The sequence below is a fragment of the Coenobita brevimanus genome, chromosome 83, assembly GCF_032717465.1.
Source record: "Coenobita brevimanus isolate Jiangsu-jjx chromosome 83, ASM3271746v2, whole genome shotgun sequence".
Taxonomy (NCBI): domain Eukaryota; kingdom Metazoa; phylum Arthropoda; class Malacostraca; order Decapoda; family Coenobitidae; genus Coenobita; species Coenobita brevimanus.
This window is the reverse complement of record NC_137036.1, coordinates 13178684-13204302: the sequence shown is the minus strand read 5'-3', so window position 1 is coordinate 13204302 and position 25619 is coordinate 13178684. Positions and strand designations below refer to the sequence as shown.

The following is a 25619-nucleotide window of genomic DNA, read 5'->3' as shown; positions in this document are numbered from 1 at the left end:
TCAGACAAAGCCAAACTACTCCGCAAGTTAAAGTAACAAGCAAATCTCACCTCCTCTTCATCTTCTTGTGTCTGAGGTTTCATCGCTTCTTCATCTTCCTCTGCTACATATTCCTCATCCTCCTCGTCCTCCTCCTCCTCAGCTTCCTCCTTGATGTCAAAAGTAACCATTTCATCTCCAAAGGTCTTCTTCTTGATTGCCCTGCCGCTACGTCTCACGGGGGATTCCTCGGCAGGGGGAGCGACAATCGGTGTAGGCGCAGGTTTCCGAATACCGGCACCTGCAAGCTTGGGAATCCGGCCGAGGGCTTTAATGGCGGGAGTCATTGGAGGCGCGCCCTTAAGGTTTATTATTTTCTTTTTTATTAACAGTGGTGATGCCTCTTCTTTAACCGTTGCCTCGTCCTTCTGCATTTCTTCTTTCTTCTCAACCAGTCCCTCTTTCTTCTCAACTAATCCCATTTTCTTAGGAGTGGGTCCTTCTTTCTTTCTAATCAGGATCTGTTTCTTTTGTGCCTGCCCTTCTTTCTTTGGACTCAGCTTTTCTTTCAATGGTGTCTGTATCAGGTCTTCTTTCTTGTGAAGCACTATTTGTTTCTTTGGAGTCAGCCCTTGGGTTTTCAGAAGCCCTTCCTTCTTCACAACATTCACTTCCCTCCTTATAATACGACCGTCCTTTGTCACAAGTACTGTTTCCTTCTTCGGTGTTGGTCCTTCCTTCACAGCCACCATCACTTGTTCTCCATTATTCACCAATACCTTCTTTATCACCTTGTGGCTCACGATCACCTTCTTCTTCTTCTCCTCTTCTGTCTCCTCCTCTTTCTTTGCCTGCTGTTCAGCGTTCTCCTTCTGAAGTTGCATCTCCTTCCTCTTCCTTATGGCTTCTCTCTTCTTCAGCACCTCCTCCCTCTTCCTCTGTATTTCCTCTCTTTTTCTCATTGATATTTCCCTCTTTCTCAACAGTGCCATTTCCTCAAACGACTTCTGTGAAACTCTACCCTTCTTCACTCGCACCTTCTTGATCTTCTGTGGGCCTCCCTTGTTCTGAGCATCTCCCTTGGGTGAGGCTTTAATTTTGTTCTTCCCCTTTTGTTTCTGTTTCTGTCCTGCTTCTCCTTTGACATTCTTTTCATCAGTTTCCTCTTTCACTTTCTTTTGGCCTTCCTCTTTGTCCTGCTTTTGGCCTGGCTTCTGCTGCTCCTCACTGGTTTTCAGAGCTTCCATAATTCCATCCTTCTGTACCTCAACACCTCCCACCTCTGCAGTGCTCGTATCTTCCTCTCCCTCCTCTTCTTTAATCTTTGCCAGCTCTTCTGCAGTTTTCTTGTTTCCAGCCTCCTTCTTGACCTTTGGCTTTACTGGGCATGGCTTTTCTTCCTCTGCTGGTGGATCTTTAGGTGGGATAACTCTGACCAGCGCCTCCTTGGGCATACCTGTACGGGCTGAGTTTAGGACCACCATTTGCCGAACCCCAGTTGGATTTTTCACTTGGATGACCTTGGGCTTCACTTCGCTTACGAATGACTTCTCTTCTGGTGGATTGGAGTCTTCATCCTGAGTTGCACTAGTGTCTTGAAGCTTGCTATTGTTATCCTCATCACTGACACCATCATCTACAGCCTGTGTAGTTGTATTTTCCTGCCTCACCTCTACTTCCTGGATGGTCTTCTTCGCTGGCTTCTTCACAAGGACAATTTTCTGAGCTTTCCCTGTACTTTTCACCATAATTGCTTTAGCTTCCCCGGCCTTGCGCATCACATCTGGGGTGGAGAACAGCGCTGGCTCAAACTGTGGGATAATTTTAGGCGTTGGTGGTGCCTTCTTGGCTTTCTTCTTCACTTCCTCCTCCTTAACTTCCTCCATCATTTCTTGCTCCTCTGTCAGTTCCTCCTTTCCTTCCTCCATCTCTTCCTCTTCCTCCTTCACATCGCCATCAACTTCACTCTTCTCTGTGTTGTTCAAATCCATTTTCTTGACACTTACTTTCAACTCTTTCATTTTCATATCTGCAATGCACAAAAAAATATTACTTAAGAACATATAAACAAAATTACAGAAGACAAAACACAAACAAAGACATGAATTTGAAGTCAGCTGCATCATAAATTATAAACTCATTCACATTCCCATATCAAAGACAATTATAAAGACACTTAGTTATTGTATTTATCCTTACATTTACAATTAACCATATTTACAAAGCTGATTTTTCAAGCATATATTCCTTTCTTTTTAATGGTCCAGGTAGTATGGGTGAGAAAAAAATGCACATCTTTACAGACTTAATGTAAACAAAGAACCAGCAGAGTGAAATGGGCAAATCTTTAATGGAAACAAAGAATCAATAACTGTAACAAAATTAATGGCAAAAAGATATCTGTACCATTCATCTCTACAATATTCATGAGTTCTTTAACCTCCAAAACTTCAATGTAAAATGCAGCAGCCTAGGTATTGTAGCCATACATGATGAAAAACTCTCACGCTATTTTACAAGGCATGCCTGAATGTGCGTAGGCTTACCCTGCTCCGATGTGTTATTTGTCTTAGCCGGCTGCCGCGCTCTGCTTCTCCCCTTCCCTCGTCCTCTACCAGGCCCTCCTTCTTCTTTCTGCCCACCTCGTCCTCTCCCCGCCCCAGCCTTCTCCTCCCCCGCCCCATCTTCTGTGTTCTTCTTCCCTCTTGCCCGTGGTTTTCCCTCCTGGTTCTGCCCCGCTTCTCCTTTGCCTCTCCCTCTTCCCCGCCCCCTGTTCCGCCCTCTGCCTCGTACAGGGGGCTCCTCTGGGCGGTTCTCATCCTCGCTACCCTCGGATTTCACCCCGTCGTCTGGGGTTGGAGTCTTGTTGCTGTTGTTGCTGCCGTCTAACTGTTCACGCTCTTCTTGCAGCTTCTTTTTGTTTTCAGCCAAAATCTTCTCAACCTAGATTGAAAATAGAAAAATTAGCAACAACCTCTGTTGTTACACTGCCATGATTCTTTTTAATATAATCAATCATACAATGTGACCTCAAGGATTCTATCTTTCTGTGACCTCAGGGATAAGGGACCCAATAGGGAGGCTGCCAGAGATCGAAGCAGCATGGAGAGCTGCTATTAAGGGACCAAGGCCAACACATACAAGCATGATGGAGCTTTATAAACAAAAATGAAACAATCAATCAACCAACCAACAGGTATTTTAGTTTCAATCAATCTAAATGAAATAATGTGTAGCAATTAAAGCAACACTCCTCTCATTTGCTCTAAGGGTGTTACTCTCATTAGTTAAGAAAGCTCCCTAACACCTCTTCCTAAGTGATTTATTTTGCTTTTTACACCTTACTGCCTTTTTCTGCATTATATAAATCCTTCCAATATCCCCATTCTCTGCATAAATAACATACAAAAGGATATTAACCACCCACATCAAAAATAAATCACTATGGAAGAGGTGTTAGGGAGCTTCCTTCACCGTCAATATGGACCTACACGTCTATTCAAACACTCTCAGCTTGTCTTATTCATACTCTGTACTGTAATGAGGCAAAGGGAAATGAAAAGATGAAAAACGAATGTACACTCTGAAAACAGGAAATTAATCTGGAAAGTGATGTGGCAATACAGGAATGAATGTGGAAATATGAGCTAAAATATCACCATCATCACATATTTGTCATATCTGGTGGTAGGTAGTGGTGGCCATCATCCACTCACTTGATGTAGTGCTGCCTACTTCTTCCCTCATCTTTAACATTCTTTTTCTGTCTCCCTTCCTCTCTTCCCCTTTCTCCCATCTTTCCTGCCACTTTTTATTACTCTTCTTTCCTTTTCAGCTGGCTTTACATTGAGTGACAAACCTAATCGTTTCCTGGCAGCCAGTAAACCATTTACAATGCTGGGTGGTAACCATATAACCAACTCATTTGTTCCCAATGTGTCAGCAAGTGGGTTCGTGAAGGGTTAGTGTCCCTCCCTGAAAAATAACTAACTCAAAGTCAAACAGCCACCCCTTACAGGATTATGGCATCTGGCTAGAGACTGACAGATAGGTAGATAAGCATCATGCTCATCCTCTAGACAGATAGATATATCATCATACTCATCCTAACCTTCCCCCCCCCTCCTCTAAATACTGAGTGAGGCTGGGTCCAAAAAACAGGAAAGAGAAAGCCTAAAAGACAGAGAACTATACAAAATGTGCAAGACAAAATGGACCAGATACTCACACACAATCCAAGCCCCGTAATGCCTGACTCCTCCTCACAGACCTGACCATTCTGCTCCTTGGTACCTAACTCACCCAATCAACTTTATTCTCAGTCAATTCCCTTACCTAATCAACTTCCACACGTCATTTTTATAACCCAATTTACCACATCCATCAACCTCTTCCTCGGGTTCCCACACCTCCTTCTACCTTCATCCTCACTCATTTACACTTAAGCATAATTATAACTATCAACACAATGCTCAGGAAGGTGACACATATCCATCCATTCATTGTTCAAATGCTTCAAAGCCTCAACTCCATCTACAAACCATCTACAATACAAGTGGTAATAGTAGTAGCAGCCGCAGTAGTAGTAGAAGTAGTGGTAACAGTGGTAGTAGTAGTATTGGTAGTGGGAGGAGAAGCTGTTGGAGTTATAGTGTAAGGTTCTGCTGAAACATGAACCTGGTGGAGTGCAGACTGAAGTTGCCTTACTCCAGCAGACCACCGGCCACCTTTCTGGGGATAGGGAGGGAGCTAAGGGATGTTTGTACGACTGGAGAGAGGTGCCGCTCAGTTACCATATATGTGCCACCACAAAAAGGTGTCCATCTCTAGTAAATACATAAAGTAAATGGCAAAAATCATGAGCACAGCACTGACCTCCTCTCTCTCGGCCTTGTCCATCTGCCGCTGTGATCTGCGTTTGGGAGGTGAATGTTTTCTGGCTGGGGTATTGGAGGTCTCAGCTTCACCTTTATCAGTTCCTGCCTCCTCTCCCTCACCTGCAACAGATATAGACATTAACTTGTTCAATTCTAGTTAAATTACAAAAAATAAAAAAAAATGATACAGTGACACTACTATATTCAAGTTAATCCCATCACCCTACGGACATCACTGCTGTTTTATTCTTGTTGCTGCCAAATTATTCTGTTAATCTGGAGAGCACCCTTGCAGGAAAGAGGTTAATGAAGACAAGCGGTATTTCACCCTCCTAGGAAAAAGGTTTACAAAGACAAGCGGTATTTCACCCTACTAGGAAAGAGGTTTATGAAGACAAAGTGCTCCCTCCATTTCACGAAGACTCCCCTGACCTCAGTAAAACAATCTGGACACAGCATGATTAATATACACAAGATATGGTCACGGAAATAGTGAAGATTTTATAGCTGTACCAATCAGACCCCTCAATATTAAGCAATATGACACTATGCAAACAGGGCCAAAGCAATATATAGTTAGAATTATATGCAAGTAGTTACAGTTCATATAAACCTGAATGACAGTTAAAACCTCAGATTTTTGGTATGTATCTGTGAGTTGGGAGCAGGGCAGTGAAATGGCGGGGGACAGGGCAACTTGGAGGCGATTTGTTTGTGGCCACCCCAAACGGGATTGAGGCATCCGGCAATAGATAGATATAGATAGATCTGTATCCAATAGACTACTAGAGAAAGATGTGAAGGAAATGTCTGGTTGCAAGCCTTTGGTGCATGAACACATTTGTATAACCTGCCTATCAATACCACAATATATACCTTAGCCCTTTTATCTGATGACGTATTCTCTGTTTCACTCCTGCTCTACTCAGATGTCTTTAAGCTTAAATATGATGATACAATACGAGACACAGAAATCAGGCTGTGGAGAGGCTACTGCAGACTGTCCCAATCCCACTCTTATGTGTGGTTTCTCTAAAATTAACAAAATCATCTTAACGTACGTGTCAACAAGTGGGTTGGTGAAAGGTTGGTGCCCCTTCCTGTAAAACAACTAACTCAGTGTCAAATGGCCACCATTTACGGGATTATGGTGTCTGGCAATAGATAGATAGATCTTAACATGGCAAGAATAGACTAAAGCAATATTTTTCCCAAGTATGGGGTTAACTGCTGGTCCTGCACCGCTCACAAAACACTGAGGGTCTATTGAAAACTAACATACTTCTCTGCTAATGTCCACACCAAGTTCCTGCTGACAAGAGTGGTAGTTCTGCATAACCATAACCAGTATAAATAATCCCACTGGACATGGGTGAGTGCAGGAGAGAACTTCTGTTGCTCAAAGTGATGCAGAATATCCACAAGTGTCAGCAAGCATTTGGTGTGGATGTAGCCTTATACAGGTACTCTCTACTTTTTAGCACACCAATCACAACAAGAAGGGGTGCCAAGGCACGGCAAACCCATCCCCAGCAGTCATTTTAGTGCTGACATATAACAAGATATCTAGTCAAAGATGTCACATATAAAATTTTGAAGTGAATCAGATGAAAAGTGATGATTTTATGCCCATTTGCAATTTTCTGCCCAACCTGCCTGACACTGACCCCCTACCGCTGACTGGGCGTGGCCCCTCTGATGTAATGAGGCATGTTATAGGATGCAGTTTTGCAAGATACACCTTTAGGTTTTGGTTTCATGTCAATATGACGAATTTAGGAGGAGTTATGGCTTTTTTTTTTTGGGGGGGGGGCCTACAGCCTGGGTCATGGCCCAATATGGCCCAAACTTTAATCAGGTGATCAGAAGGTCATAGCCCATCATCCCTGTAATTTTAGTCAAAATCACACCACCAGTTTTTGTGTAAAGTTGTTAACAGACAGACAGACAGAGACAGACAGACAAGCAAGCAAACAGACAGTCAAACTGTGTGCAAACAATAGTACAGAAATGGCAAAAATCACTATACCAAAGCCATAAATAACAGACTTATATTTAACACAAACATGAAATCAAAAATAAGCATGAAGGCATCTGCATCTTTAATATGGTCTACACCAGATATTGAGAAAGTATGGTAAGAAAAAATATTGAGAAAGTAAGGTAATAACTGAGGACAACTACCACTGCTGACTACATAACCAAAACAGAAGCAGCTGACCATGAAGCAGAGAGGAATCCAAGAGTTTTTGAGGCTGACCATCAAAGAGCGACGAGTCCATGAGTTCATCCAGGGAGGTGAGGTTGGCTGTGAGGTTTGCTGTGAGGTTAGCCGGGAGGTGGGTGGGATTGGTCACCATGTCCAGGAGAGGTTCGCCCAGGATCTCCCGCGCCTCCTCACTCTCCAGGACGCTCTCAAGGCGCTGGAAGGCGTCTGCGTCCAAGGGAAGTTCGGCATAGCTACCACCAGCCCCAACACCACCTGCCACTGCACAGACAATGCATATGTGAGGAAAAGCAGTCAGTGATTTTAGGGTCTAAGCTCTCTCTCTCTCTCTCTCTCTCTCTCTCTCTCACACACACACACACACACACACACACACACACACACAATTTAGTTACACATGTTTTTCAAGCTTCAACAACAGACACAGACAAAACATGAGGAAAACTATGTAGTTTTTACATAGCATGCTAAACTCTAACAACAAAAAATACAGCTAATGAGTAAAAACTGAGCATTTATTACAGTCTTGGTACTTCTCTAATATTTATTCAGCTTTTCCGAGGTGAGACAAGTCCAAATCATTGACGTACCATCAACTAATCACAGTCAACGCCTACCTCAACAGAAAATTCTTGGGTATATTTTACATAATTCTGGCTGCATGTGCTGATAAATTTCCTTCTTATCTAATGTTTTTAGTGGGTACCAGCATCATTAATGTGTACTGTAATAAAACATACACTGAAAAATGAATGGAAGCGTTTTGTTTAGTCAGTGAAAAATATTAGACATCATTATTAAGCAACGTTGGGTCTGGTTAGTACTGGGATGGGTGACCGCCTGGGAACACCAGATGCTGTTGGCATCCCTACGTGTCAAGTGGGGTTGGTGGAGGATTAGTGCCCCTCCCTGTAAAAATAATTAACTCTAAGCCCTTGGCCACCCCGTTTGGGATACATGGCGTCTGGCAATGAATGAATGAATTGTTTATGGACAGATGGCCTGGGCTATATTAGTACAGTGAAAGAAAAAACAGGATGAAGTGCAACAGGAAGTGGAAAGTAAGGTGGGTTAAACAATAAAATTAGCTGGTACTATGATGGCTTTGACCACAAATTTAATCCTGAGGATGTAAATGGATGGAATGAAAGTGTGTTGGCATCCACATAAATATACAAATCTGATATAAAAGCTGAGCTGAAAAACCATTAGTAAACAAGTGAGAGCAGCTGACATGGAACTCTTTAAGAATAAAATATGTTTGTTGTGTATGTTAGACAAGAACTCTTTAAGAACAAAATATGTTTGTTGTGTATGTTAGACAGGAACTCTTTAAGAACAAAATATGTTTGTTGTGTATGTTAGACAGGAACTCTTTAAGAACAAAATATGTTTGTTGTGTATGTTAGACAGGAACTCTTTAAGAACAAAATATGTTTGTTGTGTATGTTAGACAGGAACTCTTTAAGAACAAAATATGTTTGTTGTGTATGTTAGACAGGAACTCTTTAAGAACAAAATATGTTTGTTGTGTATGTTAGACAGGAACTCTTTAAGAACAAAATATGTTTGTTGTGTATGTTAGACAAGAACTCTTTAAGAACAAAATATGTTTGTTGTGTATGTTAGACAGGAACTCTTTAAGAACAAAATATGTTTGTTGTGTATGTTAGACAGGAACTCTTTAAGAATAAAATATGTTTGTTGTGTATGTTAGACAAGACCTATTAACTGTTTTGTTTCATTCTGTTTCCTTCATAATGGTTCCAACATGCGTGTATGATCAGCCTTGGTTACCTAAAGGAGGCTCTCCATCTGCTTTATTTAATTTTACTGATATATCTAAAAAGTCGTCATCGTCGTCGTCATCATTATCCGGACCTCCTTTCCCACCCTAAGGCAGGGTGAGGAGTAGCAACATCCAGACAGCCCAAGTTTGCCCAGTCCAATGAGCCATGCATCCATTCACTCATCATTCAAGCCCCCGGAATCCTGGCTCTATCTGATACACCAAAAACTTTCACCACATTATATAGCTTCACACAAACGTATCCGATAGAGTCAATTCAAACGCTGTCACGTTAAAATGGGGTGCCAAATCCCTGATCATGCACTTCTTCTCACAACATTGATCCAGCCAGCTCGATCTCTTGTCAGTCCCCTAGCCTCACCAACTTCCATACCAACAACAAATCTAAGACCTTTAAATATTCATCCCCAATGTAGCGTAAGGAAGTCTAATGCAACTGTGTTAATAAGGTATAGTCATATAAGGAATGCATACTAAAGGTGGTGAATAAGCTGTGGTACATCAGGGGGAGCCATGATTCCCAGAACTTGAATGGTGAGTGAATGGGGGTGTGGCCCATTCATCGGGGCAAACTTTGGTTAGTATCCCATTTTATCAGGTCCTGCTTGACTCTCTGAACCCTACCTCACCCCACCCTAGGGTCGGAAAAGAGGTCTGGATAATGAAAATAAATTACATGAAAAATGGACTGTAAGTATTAGAGAGGAAGGAAGGAGCATGAAAAGCCAAGGTAAAGTGATACGGTACTCTGGTAAGCAAATAAGTAAGTAAGTATGTAAGTAAGCAAGCAAGAGTGTGTGTGTGTGTGTGTGTGTGTGTGTGTGTGTGTGTGTGTGTGTGTGTTTGAGTGTGCGTGTGGATGCGTGCGTGCGTGCGAGCGTGTGTGCCAGTACTAACCATGAGGTATAGCTGGGTATCCTTCAACGGTAAGGTTAACCAGCTGGGTACCATCAGGTGTTGTGATGGTGGGTGCAGCCTCTGTCCCATTACCCAGGCTTCCATCATCCTCACCTCCTGCCACACCACTACCCATTCTCACCACGCTCACCTGTGATCCATCAGCACCATGGCTCGCTGCAAAACACACATATACACACTGCGTTTTTTTCCTTTCATTTTTTTCTTTACGGATAATGGAGTGGCAGAAAAAAAAAATTAAATACACACAAAAAATATCTACACATCTGACTATAGGTGAAAGTGGCTATGCAGACTTGTTAACATGAATGTAAAATCTTGCATACAACAACAGCTCGTTCATTTTAACCACTTCGGGATTTTCGTTCTAGTGAATTATGAATTATAGTGAACGGTATGTGATAAACGTGATAATTCTTCCCAGACTTTATAACAATTTAAACTGAAAACTACCCGTACAGCATTGAAATAGTGTGTAATTATTCAGGAGTGAAGGAGCGTTGTGTGTGCTGTGGATGTGACCGAATGCATTAGGAGAAACAAACACAGTGAGGTGGTTTCCATGTGGAGAGGATGGAGAATGAGGGACTAACTAGAGATGTGTATGTGAGTGAGGTGGGAGGGGAGGCTGAGGATGAGATGGAGGGATGGAGTACAGAGGCACAGGAGAGAGGGGGGGCATAAACTAGGGGGAGGGAAGTGAAATGGCAGGGAACAGGAAGACATGGAGGCAATTTGTTTGTGGCCACCCCATACAGGATTAAGGCATGTGATTATAGATAGACAGATTGATAGACAGACAGGTAGATAGACAGATAGATAGATAGATAGATAGATAGACAGACAGATCAGAGAAAGTGTTGTCTGAGCCTTACCTAACAAGTTCTGTAGCTGGTGGTCAAGAGAAACATTTGTCTCATTATTAACGATGATGATGACGGTTTTGCCCGAACTGGCTGCCCCTGTTGAGGACACATCGGAGCAGTCCTTCACAAACGAGCTCGACATCTGGAAGTAAACAAACAAGGATGCTGTAATGTATGTGTGGTTAAATAATAATCATCATCATCACTACCACCATTATATTAGTCGACAGCTTGAAGTTGATGAAGATACTGCAATATACGCGTAGCTATCTCATCCTCCTAACCCACCTCCTCCTCCTCATCATCATCATCATCATCATCATCATCACCACGAACACCACCACCATAATATTAATCGATCATCATCATCATCATCATTACAACAGCATTAAAAAACAGAAACAGATGATGAAAATGGATTAAAAAAAAAAAATTCAGTGAGGAGGGACATTAAAGCTGGACTACCATAATTCACCACAGGGAGTAGATGACCAGGATGTCTCTTGTGGCATTAAAAAAAAATAAATTAAAAAAATAATAATAATAATAATCCATCCATCCATCATCCAATCCTGTCGTCCCATGAGGAGTGTAGGAGCCTGGGGCTAGGCAAGTTGGTCCTGACATTCAAGATGAGAGTGACCAGCCTCACCCATCCCTGAGTGGCATTAAGTAAGCAATAAACCCCAACCATCCCTTGGATATAAACCTGCACCGGCTCAATCCAATTGGAGCGCCTTAATTACCCACTAAACCACCAGGAGCCATAATTTGGTTATATGCTTACCACCCAGCGAAGTAAATGGTTTCCTGGTGTACAGGAAACCATTTGGCTTTGCACTCGGTGTAAAGTCACCCATAGGCAGAAGGAAGAGGAAAGAATGAAGGAAAGAAAGACAGAAGGGAGTGTAAAGTCACCCGTAGGCAGAAGGAAGTGGAAAGAATGAAGGAAAGAAATTTAAAAAAATCCAGCTGCCCCTTAGGGTTTCCAAATTCCAACAGATCTATTCAATATCGGCTTTTTACCTAATTTCTAGTCTCAATCACTTCAGTCAGTTTGTTTCCATCATATGCGGCTCTTGTAAACAGGATGGAGGCAAAGGCTGTTCATCCCTTCCTTCCCACTAACTCCCTTCAACCTCTCTCTCTTCACTTGGCCCGTTGTTTATAAAGGCTCTAACATGCATGCATCGCCTTTGATCCACTAATGGCGGCTCTCCACGCTGTTTGATCTCTGGTAGCCTCCTCATTCTGTCCCTTGTCCCTGAGGTCACACTATGGCCTCGTCCAAGGTCTTTTTGGGTCTGCCTCTTGCAACCCTACCCTCAACATTCACACCTCTCACAATCCGCTTCCAACCGTCATCATCCATTCTCTGCCACTTTTTTTCCCACGCCCTGAGCATATCCCCATTTCTCTTTATATCTTACGGCAAAGTCTACTTCATTATTCCATCATCAAAAGGTACTGTGCTTAAGTGGTTCATTTATTTATCATCTCCAATTAGACAAGTTTCAGCATATACCACTGGTCCCTTAACCCTTTAACCGCGGGTGTCATTCCAGAATGACGTTGCAAAAACTGGACCAAACCGCGGGTGTCATTCTCGAATGTTTGTGAATATTTTGAATACCCCGCGTTTTTTCCGTGCGCCAATTGTTTCAAGGGAGAGTAGCTATTAAGTTCTTTCACTCCAGCCGACCCCCACCTCCCTCTTCCCCCCCTGGGGCCCCACCTCCCACCCCCTGGGCCCCCCACCCCACCCCTGACCAAGCGCGCATCAGTATCTGTCCAGCTGTGTGAGTGACAACACATGTTGATGTGGCAGTGAAGTGCAGGCAATTACAGTGCCTTTTACCTGTCTCAGTGAACACAGAGTGGGTGTTTATCGTATGTGCAGTGTTCATATATGTTTATAGTATTATTATCAGAATGTGATTGGCATTTGGTAATGGTGTGTGAGCGAAAAATAGTGATTACAACACCGCTGATGTGGCAGTGAAGTGCAGGCAATTACAGTGCCTTTTACCTGCCTCAGTGAACACAGAGTGGGTGTTTATCGTATGTGCAGTGTTCATATATGTTTATAGTATTATTATCAGAATGAGGTTGGCATTTGGTAATGGTGTGTGAGCGAAAAATAGTGATTACAACACCGTTGATGTGGCAGTGAAGTGCAGGTAATTACAGTGCCTTTTACCTGCCTCAGTGAACACAGAGTGGGTGTTTATCGTATGTGCAGTGTTCATATATGTTTATAGTATTATTATCAGAATGAGGTTGGCATTTGGTAATGGTGTATGAGCGAAGGTAATGATGTGTGAGCGAAAAATAGTGATTTTACACCCCTCACTTCTAACGGCACTGCCCGTCCTGTGAAAGTCAACAAAGTCATGAAACCTACATCAATGGAAAGCTGAAGGTTAGTACTTTCTAATGGTACCTTATTTTTTTCTCTAGCTTTATTCTGTGCAGAGTTATTAAGGTTTAAAGGTTTGTTTACATTTGGCTGAAACCCCCGCGGGAGAGGACAGTCAGACCAAAACAATACCCGCGGTTAAAGGGTTAAATCACTCATACAATTTTCTTAGGTTATGCATGAAATAAACATAATAAACTGAAAATAAAATAGAAAAAATACTGTACATGTCAATACAACTTTCCACAGCCCATTTTACTACCACCTTTGGGACTTTAAAAATGACTTCTATGATTCCACACTACAGCTTTATGATTTTTGCGTGATTTCTCTTGCAGCTGTCGAACGATGAATACCATATCAGTTATCCCTCTTCCTGACATAAAACCAAACTGCATTTATGTTCGTTCTCTTATTACGAGCTCATTCTCTCTCATTACACTCTCAATGATCCTTTCCATAACCTTCCTCTGTCTAATCTAACCACCTCAACCTTCTGTGATTACTGTATCTCTCTCCACTGCACCACTATCATTATATACATTCCTGATAACACACTGTGGTGGTTTGGCCATGTGGAGAGGATGCTGAGCGAGAGACTGATGAGGAGAGCGTATGTGAGTGAGGTGAAGGGGGGGAGAGGGAAGGGGAGGCCAAGGATGAGATGGAGGGATGGAGTGGAGAGGTATATGAAAGAGGGGGGTGTGAGCTTGGAGCAGGGCAGTGAAATGGCAGGGGACAGGGTGACATGGAGGCACATTTGTTTGTCGCCACCCCTTACGGGATTAAGGCATCTGGCAATTGGTAGATGATTACAGTACACTCGTCAACCAATCTCCTGGTACTGTTTCTCCCCTTCTATCTATCTATCTACAGCTAGGCGGCATAATCTCATAAGAGGTGACCGTTTGACTTTTGAGTTAGTTGTTTTACAGGGAGGGGCATTAACCCTCCGCCAACCCACTTGCAGACATGTTCTCCCTTTACAACTGTACTTATCAACTTCATTACTTATATAATTTTTACAACTAAATTAGCAACAGCTTCAAGCATCTCATTCACTACTACTGAGGTACGCCCATGGGCAGAGTTCACTGACACTTCTCTTCTGATTGTGGTACGGTAATGAATGGTGTTATATGAACTGTGTTTATGCTTTTGCAAAATGAAACACCCCCCCACATGCCACACCATACCACACACACACACACACACACACACACACACACAAGTATGAGAAGGAAGGATACTGTCTTGTTTGGGGAAGAATGAGAAATACGGAAGGCAACACACCATGCTGGCAGAGGACTGTTGGCGAAAATTTGCTCAGGGCTGTACCACCCACTTTACCCATCTTCATCCTTCCCACAGAGCTTTTCACTAACCTCTATTTCAATTTCAGGAGGTGGTTACTACACTAATTTAGCAATGTTAAGACCCTTCCCATCCCAATCATAATCAATATCCTTACGGCAGTGTTCATGTCAATCTTTCTCACCCATACTCTCATAGGAAGTTCCCTAGCACCTCTCCTTAACGATTTCCTTTTAGATACAGATGGTTATTATCCTTTTGTATGCTATGTATGTGAGGTGAGGTGATATTAGAAAGATTTACCGATTTAACTAACACACAGGAGGGCAGTAAGGTGCAATTAGCAAAACAAATCCCCAACACACAGGCCTTTATCGCTTCATATCCAACAGACAACAATCCTGACTCTCCGCGACTGCTTCTTCACTGACTGTTCCCTGATTTTCTTGTACCAACACTTTCATTTTTTGTCCTTCCAGCAAAGTCCAAGCTTCACTTCCATATTCTGGTGTGGAAGTCTTAATACCATAACACTGTGCAATTACATTTTACTTCCATGCTCACCTTCTCATTTCTTGTCAGCTCAACCCTCCTTTCCTCATGTACCCTTTCTCACACTTCAACCTCTCAGCTCCCATCTTCACTTATCACACTTAAGTCAATCTGTTTTCATATGACGAGGCCTGGTCACTCATAGCTTGAATATAGTATTACGTTGCATTAAAAATTTAAGCTGAGAGGTATATGAGGGAGGAGGGAGTAAGTTGAGGGGAGGGCAGTCAAATGGTGGGATTAGGGTATCAGACTATAACTAGATAGGTAGAAATTTAAGCCTTAATTTTGAGGTAAGAGTCTCCTTGGTTACTACATAAATCAAACCTTCAATCTGCATACACTTCACCATAAACTGAGCAGGAAGGAGTTAGAGATCTTCACCAGGTCAGAGTATGCATCTTATAGTACAGAAAACCCCATTATCTGAATGACTGGTCTCTGAATTTTTGCTGCCTTGGATCACCATCTTTTGCACCAATTCAGAATAGAAAAGTAGAACGGATCTTGAAACTGGCTCTGTTGTTCAAAGTAGAACGGATCTTGAAACTGGTTCTGTTGTTTTTTCTTTTATTTATTTATTTTTTTTGGAGCAATCTTGTGGGCTTCTGGCCTTTGGTTCCTTCTTCCTTTCATTAAAAAAAAAAAAAAAAAAATGTATATATGGCAATACAAAAATATACACTCATGATTTTTCAAACTAATACAAATGGCTTGCTACAAAAGAAATGCCCAGCCAACACCTTAATAGTGAGTTTCTTTTAATGACATACTGTACCTACATGATTCACCCTAGTGTCACCCTCTACACAACTCACTACAAAGCTTTGAATGTTTACACTTGGACTGAGAACTCTATTTACAAGTATACCCTGCTTTATGATCCCCCTTTATACAATACCCCACCTTAGTGATGTTAAAAAAAACTAACACCCTTCCTTACCTAATGATGGCCAGTCCCCAGTTATCCAATGGGATTTGTTTTCTTTTTACTAATTTGGATGATATTATAGACTTAAATTTTGTGTTTATGCTGATATATACTTGTAAATGTTCTTAGACTCAGATTAATGTGTTTTAGTTATAGGTGGGGTGAACAGTTATTTTTGGATACAGTTTACTAAGTTTGATTTTTTCCACACTTATTTTTGATGATTTTCAGATTTTATTTTTGAGTCTGAGCGACTTACCGGGTATAAACTGCTTTTAGGTTTAGTTTAGCTTGTTTTAAGGCTATTTAGGGGTTTAGTTGAGTTAGAAACTTGTTTTTGGACTCACTTGGGTGGGTTTTGGACCTAGTTGGGGTAGGGGGAATCCCAGGGCTCCAAAACGCATCCCTATACTTTCTATGCTACACCTTCCCTGTTTAACAATACCCTGGCTCAACGATGGGTTTTCCCAAATGCACCTCAATGTTATAGCGAGGACAACTTGTATCTATTTCTTGCCAGATGCCTTAATCCTTTAAGGGATGGCCACAAACAAACTGCCTCCATGTCACCCTGTCCCCTGTCATTTCACTGCTGTCCCCCAACTCATATACTTCTCTACTCCATCCCTCCATTAGAGAGTTGTTGTCATTTTGCTTAGAGTGCTTAATGGATACTATATTATTTCTGTTGCAGGCTGAGCAATGTACTGTACCCTCACCTTCCACAAAATTTATTGTTTCACTTGTCACCAAGTTGATCTGAAGGTTTAGTATGCCAGTCAGGGTTGCTCTTATATGGCTTTATCTATTTTCTAAGTCCAGAGGCACCCTATAGAAAGTACATAACCACATAAAAGCACCACAACACTGCTACTATAAACCATTACAGAAAGATTGCTGAGTGTAAAACAAGGTGAAATAATACTACCAGCACACACACACACGGTCCAGCTCCTACAGTGTGATAAGCTGTGAGATGTAGATGCAGAATTAGCCCTTGAAGCTAAATGCATATTGTGCCTCTCACTCCCCCACACTCACAGACAGCCAGGAGTGCAGGGGTGAAACACGTCACTGTATTTACCCTGGTGGTGTTTCCAGTGGCTCTCCAAACTGCCTTGAATTTATTAAGCAGGGAAGGACTGGGTGAATTTACATAACATACGGTTCTGTTCATTTACATCACTCGGCTTGTCACTTTAAAGCTAAAAATAAACAACTACATAAATAAAATATCCCTATCAATCCAGGCAACATCCTTTTTACCTTACTCTGTACCAGATTTTGTTTTTCCACTTAACAGAGGCCTTTCATATTGAAGGGGCTTATCAAGGCTGTATCTAATTCCATCAGTTTAAAAAGTCTATCAGAAGGTGGGTAAAACTGTCAAATGGTATCAATAAGAATAACATATATATATATCCCTGGTTTGACTGTATTAACTGCTATTCTGAATTAAAATCCACTGATCATACAGAAGATGTATCTATCTATCTATTGCCAGATGTCTTAATTCTGTAAGGGGCGGCCACAAACAAATCGCCTCCATGTCACCCTGTCCCACGTCACTTCCATGTCACCCTGTCCCACGTCACTTCACTGCCCTCTCTCATATACCTCTCCACTCATCCTTCCATCTCATCCTTGGCCTCCCTGTCCCTCTCCTCCCCTCCACCTCATTCACATACACTCTCCTTGTCAGTCTCTCACTCTCCATCCTCTCCACATGGCCAAACAGAAGATAACTGCTAATAACGGTAAGCACTACTCTGAACTGGGATGATGCAATCACACTGTTTATGCTGTAGGCTATTACTATGGGTTATTCCAATTACGTGAACTGTTGGCCAGCAATGTATAATAATTTTCACACAATTTTCTCTCAATTTATGTCACTTTAGAGCTTGAAAATACTGTCATTCCATATATTGCATCACTATGAGGATGCCAACCAGTACATGTACGCAAATAAGTTGTGACTGGGATGATGCAATTCTCTCAGCTAACAAGAATGTTGTATGACTGATCACACATTTCACTAATTTTCTGTCATTTCAAGCTCAAAAACTATGTAACTTACCCAGAACAGTAATGCACAGATCACACTAACAATAACTAAAAAAAAAGGGAAGGGGGTCGGGGGGAGGCAAAACTCAGAACTGGGATGGTGCAATCACTCTGTTTACAAGGTACGACATTGCAAGACTGCACACATTTCAATTTGTTCATCAAACCCCTTCCCTCCCATGATGCCTTTCTTACTGTCTTCTTGCTACTTTCAAGCAATTTTAATGAGCTTATGGATAGTCTTATATAATGGGAGGGGGTTAGATATTGTCATTTACCCATTAAAATACTAGAGAGTTTCCCTCAACAGATGAAAAATGCCTGGAAGAACCAAGGAAGTTCTACATAATTCTTCACCTAATTCGAAGGGTAAAGGCTCAAATACAGTACTGTACTAGTAACATCTACTGTCACTGGGAACTGAAAAGCAAGACCACGCTGAGGATATCTTGGTGGATTTTGTCTCGAGGTGATGACTGTTTTGGTGGTGGATTGCAGTATACTCACCAGTCGTAGTCTCTCTCTACTACAGCGATCATTAAACCGCAAGGCCATCCATCCATCCATCATCCAATCCTACGTTTCCCCATGAGCGGCGTAGGAGCCCGGGGCTAGGCAGTTGGTCCTGACATTTAAGATGAGAGTGACCAACCTCACTCATCCCTGAGTGGCATTTTTTTTTTTTTTTTTTTTAATGCGAGGAAGAAGGAACCAAAGGCCATGAGCCCACAGTAACAGTTCCCTCCAAGAGAAAAACAAAATACAATAGAGAGCCAAATTCAAGATCCGATCATTTTGAGATGCCTGGACACACTGCGTTTGAAAGACTGGAGATCATAGTCACTGGAGTGGCATTATGTGAGCAATAAACCCCAACCACCCCTTGGATATAAACCTGCACCGGCTCAATCCGATTGGAGCACAATAATTACCCACTAAATCACCAGGTGCCAAAATTTGTTTATATGGTTAGCACCCAGTGTAGCAAATAGTTTCCTGGTATACAGGAAACCATTTGGCTTGTCACTCAGTGTAGAGTCACCCATAGGCAGAAGGAAGAGGAAAGAATGAAGGAATGAAAGACAGAAGAGGGAGTGTAAAGTCACCCGTAGGCAGAAGGACGAGGAAAGAATGAAGGAAAGAAAGATAGAAGAAGATGGAAGGAAAGAAGGATGGAGAAGAGGCCAGGGCAGACACCCGAGAGCAGCACTACACTGAGTGAGTGGCGCAAGACAAGTAATATTAAAAGAAGAAAAGAAAAAAAAAGTGGGGAGAGTATAAAAAGTTGAACGCTGATAATGCCAAATATCAAACAGTACAGGGTAGGAGGGGAATCCACAGTACTGCAGAAAGTGGAAAAGGCTTGTGGGAAGGACTGCAAGATTTTAATGGCATTTAGAGATCTAGAAAAATCATTTCTTTGTTGTTATTGCTGCAATCCCAGGCTTATCTGAATGTGAACCCACTGACTGCAGGCAACAAGCAACTTCAAACAGTTCAAAATGTTGATGTTACATTGAAGGACTGCGTGCCATGAGCAACATAATGCATGAGGCAAGTGTTTTGTGGTGTTGGAGGAAGCATTGCAGTGTGGGCATAGTGGACGTGTGTTGTGGTGTGGGGGGATGCACTGCAATGTTGGTATGGTGGACTGTTTGTGAGTTACATTTTGTATTGGTACTATACTGTAGCAGGGGAGGGTAATGGCCACATCATAGTCTGGCTACGTGCACTTGTGTCTCCCTGGGTAGAGATGTCTGGTGATGAATCATGATGGAGGTTCTGGATGGCTGTGGTGGCTGTTTATATACAGCATGTGCTTGTGAAAGCAGTACTAGGTGAAGGAGGGAAGTTGTTGCTTAGACATGTTGGTCTTCTCATTGGTTACGAAAGCTCCCTAACACATTTTCATAACTGATATATTTTGCTTATCACATCTTACTGTCCTAGTCTGTGCTACATAAATCCTTCCAATACGACCATCTTCTGCACAAACAGCATACAAAAGAATATCAACCCGCCACATCCAAAAATAAACTGCTAAGAAGGAGGTGTTAGGAAGCTTCCTTTACAAATGAGGAAACAAACCTTGGTGTAGCGTGGGGTGACTTTTTTTTTTTTTTTCATTATAAAGGAGGGTGATGCAACAATAAGTTAAAAGTGTGGGTATTCTTAAACGTGCCTTGAACTGAAGCTATGAACTGTATGCCTCTCAATTCAAATGATACTGTACTTGATTGGAGGTATTTTCTGGTCCCACTGCATCGTGTCACAATGCATATGGCAATGAACATGGGAAAGAATTAAGGTGCTAGCCATGTATGATGTGGAAGGAAAAGTATTGATCTATTGGGCTGCATTGAAATATCACAATTTCTTTAGCTTCTCTACTTGGATTATTATTTTAAAGATGCTATAAAATAATAACTGTACTATACTGTTATATAATAAAATCTTAAGACACAATACTTTACACACAAGTATGGCAGCTAGGTAATGTCTTTGCCACTGGACGTAATTAGTAGGCAACACAACACACCTTTTGTGCTTCCCTAAAAGTATGCAACACTCATTCATTCATTCATTCATTGCCAGACGCCATGTATCCCAGACAAGGTGGCCAAGGGCTTAGAGTTGTTTTACAGGGAGGGGCACTAATCCTCCACCAACCCCACTTGACACGTACGGAGAACGTTATGCCAACAGCATCTGGTGTCCCCAGGCGGTCACCCATCCAAGTACTAACCAGACCCAACGTTGCTTAACACTCAATTACTGTATTAGACAAACAGAAACCATACAAGATTTTAGCTTCTAAATCTAAGCCAATTCTTGGTAATTAACAACACATGAAACGCATAATGTATACGAGCTTCTGGTAGTTACCCAAATAATAAAACACAACATTTACACTGTACACAAACGTACCATATGTAAAATCTTGGCCGGCCCACCATTAGCCGTAAAATGAAACATTTATACAGGTATACCCCGCTTTACGATCCCCCTTTATGCAATACCCTGCCTTAGTGATGTAAAAAAAGTAACACCCTTCCCTGCCTAACGATGGTCAATCCCTGGTTATCCGATGGGTTTTGTTTTTTTTAAACCAATTTTGATGACATTTCAGACTTAAATTTTGTGTTTACATTGATTTATAAACAATTTCTAGACTCAGACAAATGTGTTTTAGTCACAGGTGGGGTGAACATTGTCATTCTGGGGTCCAGTTTCCTAAGCTTGATTTTTTTCCCAGACTTATTTTTGATGATTTTCAGATTTTATGTTTGGTTTAGTTTAGCTTGTTTTAATGCTGTTTGGGGGTTTGGGTGAGCCAGGAACTTGTTTTTGGACTCATTTGGGTGGGTTTAGGACTTCATTGGGGGGGGAGGACTCCAAGGCTCCCAAACACATCCCTCTACTTTCTATGTTATAATGTCCCTCTTTAACGATACCCCGGCTCAATGACAGGACTTCCCAAACACATGTCATCATTATAACTGGGATGACCTGTACTTAAAAGGTATGGTATGTAACAGTTTTATCATTAACCAACTCAGGCCAGACCTGCAATGCACAGTGGAAAAAATGCACCTGTTGTGATCCCTGAGAGTGGATTTAACACAACAGTTGTTAGAGACTGTTCCTTATTTATACTATGATTAAAACCACTTTCCATTCAATAAAACATCAATAACTAAGTCCAATGTATGCCAAGCACTTACTGTACTGTACATATGTAGCCTAGTATAGTGTACTGTACTGACTCATATTACACACACAATGTCATGCTTTTCTTGACTTTGAGATGGTCTTCATTCAAGTATGTAACTATCTATCTATCTATTGCCAGACGCCTCAATCCCATTTGGGGTGGCCACAAATAAATCGCCTCCAAGTCGCCCTGTCCCCCGCCATTTCACTCCCCTGCTCCCAACTCACACCCCCCTCTCTCATATACCTCTCCACCCCATCTCTCCATCTCATCCTCGGCCTCCCCCTCCCTCTTTCCCCCAACTACAGCATCTTATTTACTTAGCTTGGCACTGAAGTTTCTCTGGTTGAAGTGAGCAACTCTTTATGGTAACTGTGTAATCTGCTAAGCTATATATTCGTTCTGAAGTTACACTCAAATCTGCGCATCACTTCGCACATGAACACTAACTACAATAGTAGCTTACGCATGAAACTGCCAAATGTTACTCATCTCCTCAAGAGTTACTGGCTAATCACCATCCCTATCTGCTGCCTTCTTTCTTGTTATAGCTATGCAGTAAATCACTTTTTTTTTTTTTTAATAGACTACTATAAGAAGTGTGGCTTAAATATTACGACCAAACAAAGCAACATAAACCCACACGGCTGCCACACTTAACCACCACACAGTATACCTCACTCAACTTGCTGCTTTCGGCCTTTTTTCTTTTCATTCGTTTCCTTTCCCATTCACCAATTTATTATTCTGAACCTTTAATGGTGTTCAATAAAACAATATTAAGCTGCAAACAGTGTCAAGGTCATTGTCACAAAGAATCTGGCAAAATAGTGAATCTATCTATCTATCTATCTATTGCCAGACGCCTCAATCCCGTTTGGGGTGAATGCTTCTTCCATCTATATCCAATATCAACAGTAAAGATCGGTATTAAAACAAAATAAAGACTGTATTGGTGATATATCGGCTGCAGTACTGATGTGGAAGGAAAATTGCTGAATACTGTACACCTGGCAATCAACATGGGAATTATTTATTACGATGCTATGTATGATGTGCAAGGAAAACTGCTGAATACTGTAAGACTTCTATCTGTCAATCTATTGCCAGACGCCTCAATCCCGTTCAGGGTGGCCACAAACAAATCACCTCCACGTCGCCCTGTCCCCCACCATTTCACTGCACCGCTCCCAACTCACACACCCCTCTCTCATATACCTCTCCACCCCATCCCTCCATCTCATCCTCGGCCTCCCCCTCCCCCTTCCTGTGAAATGTACAGAGTAAATGGATGTTTGAGTTAATGGTTCAATGTCAGCACTTACACATGAAATGAAACACGGGTGTATCCTATAACTGGCTGTTCCACATTCAGTAAATAAGGATGGGTAAACGATGGGTCAGGTCGATTAAAGGCTGTCGTTGGTAGTTTGAAATGCCACACGAGGTATCACTTGGGCTGCATCGAGTAAGGCAGTTCAAGGGTGACCAACACAAGCCAGCACCACTACTCATGATTTTCCAGTTGTTGTGGGGTGAAGATCGCACATCACAATGGGAGAAATTACTTATATGAGACTGAAAGCACCATAAAAATGAATTCACAATGGAAATGCCATAGAGAACACTCCCCTAATTTGTGGAGACATTAAAAAAACACACTAAATTAACCAATGAACATGGGTGCACCACACAAAAATTATTTCCCGTTAAGTTGTAGTGTATTAGGTCCTCTGAACGGAGATAAATAAAAGGCAGATAGGAACCTGAAATTCTCCTCTGCCTCCTTACTAAAATTAAAAAGCATTTGCAATAGAGAAAATGGTATTCTTCCTAAGCCAATAATGAGTGTAATTTACTGTCCATTAGCTGGGTTTAATTATATTTACCTAATTAACAAGTGAATTAAAATGGAGAAATGATGATGGTATTATACACATCTTGCATATTTCACACCTACACTAATAACATTTCTCGATCATCTTCTCGTGGAGGCAAACACTGGGATTATATTTTCCACAGTCACCCATGTATTAACGAGGTAAGCATGGCGTACTAGTGAGCATCATCCCTACCACAAGGAGGGGAGTATTAGTAATAGAAGTTGTAGCCCCAAGTTCTTATGAAACGTGAACCCAGTGAAGTGCAGGCTGAGGCTGTCCCTCTGCTGTTTACCATTGTCTCAGGAGGGATAGGGAGGGAATAGATAGACGTTTGCATGGCCGGGTAGTGGAGCCACCCCGGTACATCGGTGCCAGCACGTTAAGGCGTCTCTCTCTCGCACCCCACAAGGAGGAAAGTACGTAGGTAATACAATGGCAGAATCGGAGAGGGACACGCGTCCTCTCCAAAATCAATACCTCCTATTTCACCACCTTACCAGCACCCAAACTCCACTACAACACTTACCGTACAGTCTGCAGCTCCCGGTAGAACTTTTGAAGCTCACTCAGTATCTAGTCATGGCTTCCTAACAACGTGAAAGACGAAAATTGAGAGTTGTTTACTAAACCCCTTCCCTGACGGCCATCATGGCGGAGTTGTCAGGGTCGCCACAGTCCGCTTCACTAACATCGCTAATCTGGGTCTCACTAAGCGCTAACCACAAAAAATATATTGTGGAAATAGTTAGCCAAAAGTAAAAAGTCTCTATAATTCTCCCAGACTTTCCTAAAATCTCTGTGGCACCGCTTGGTTTCTTCTCCCCGGACGATAAAAATTGTTGCTAAATGGAAGCCACTATCTTTATCTTGTGGAATAAAGCTATATTGGCAACGTTAGGAGTTAAACTACTGATAAAAGAACCTCTAGATGCGAAATCCCCCCAAACGATGTTCACTCGTTATAGTTTTCATGGACTGATTGATTGATTGAAATGGCTATTGGCTTGCTGTAAAAGTATATAAAGCATATATGCTACAAGGTGGCTGGTCCTCCTCTATACCTTCTTCAGTACACAGAGTTATACAGTAGTTATTTAATCAACCCTCACTCTTCTTTCCCCATTTCACCATTTATCCATCAGTTGCCTTTAGCATTTTGTATGTTTTCCATTAAACAGGAGGTTCCATATTATATTGCTTTCTATATATGACTGATGCAGTTACTGTAAGAACGTTTTATGAGACTTTGGGTATTTCGTAACACCTTTTCGTGGCAATTTATTCTCAACATCCTCTTGTATGTCAGTGATTGATCATGTCGATATTAAGGCGGTGTAAATAACGCCAAAAGGGGGGAGGGGAGTTAAGGCATAATATGTGAAATAAATAACTAAGATTTAGCGACTACGAAGCGTCCTTTATCAGTTTTTTTTTTTTTTACCTCATCATCTCGTCTCTCCACCTCGTATTTCTCTTGTAGGGTCACTCTCCACCACATCATCTCTTGTAGGGTCACTCTCCACCACATCATCTCTTGTTGGGTCACTCTCCACCACATCATCTCTTGCAGGGTCACTCTCCACCACATCATCTCTTGTAGGGTCACTCTCCACCACATCATCTCTTGTAGGGTCACTCTCCACCACATCATCTCTTGTAGGGTCACTCTCCACCACATCATCTCCTGTAGGGTCACTCTCCACCACATCATCTCCTGTAGGGTCACTCTCCACCACATCATCTCCTGTAGGGTCACTCTCCACCACATCATCTCTTGTAGGGTCACTCTCCACCACATCATCTCTTGTAGGGTCACTCTCCACCACATCATCTCTTGCAGGGTCACTCTCCACCACATCATCTCTTGCAGGGTCACTCTCCACCACATCATCTCCTGTAGGGTCACTCTCCACCACATCATCTGTAGGGTCACTCTCCACCACATCATCTCCTGTGGGGTCACTCTCCACCACATCATCTGTAGGGTCACTCTCCACCACATCATCTCTTGCAGGGTCACTCTCCACCACATCATCTGTAGGGTCACTCTACACCTCGTCC

General features: G+C 42.1%; 1 protein-coding gene across 1 annotated transcript in view; it reads right to left on the bottom strand.

Annotated features, from left to right (window-relative positions):
• pps (protein partner of snf) overlaps positions 1-24207 on the bottom strand; it is an 80115-nt gene extending 55908 nt beyond the window's left edge. Inside the window, exons 1-7 of the mRNA XM_080280191.1 lie at positions 24085-24207; positions 10687-10819; positions 9791-9967; positions 7117-7344; positions 4855-4976; positions 2526-2922; positions 51-2008 (exon numbers count right to left, since the gene is read on the bottom strand). Coding sequence (XP_080136317.1) covers positions 51-2008; positions 2526-2922; positions 4855-4976; positions 7117-7344; positions 9791-9967; positions 10687-10819 — 3015 coding nt within the window. The 5' untranslated portion in view covers positions 24085-24207. The remainder of the gene's footprint in view (positions 1-50; positions 2009-2525; positions 2923-4854; positions 4977-7116; positions 7345-9790; positions 9968-10686; positions 10820-24084) is intronic.
• Positions 24208-25619: the final 1412 nt, after the last annotated feature.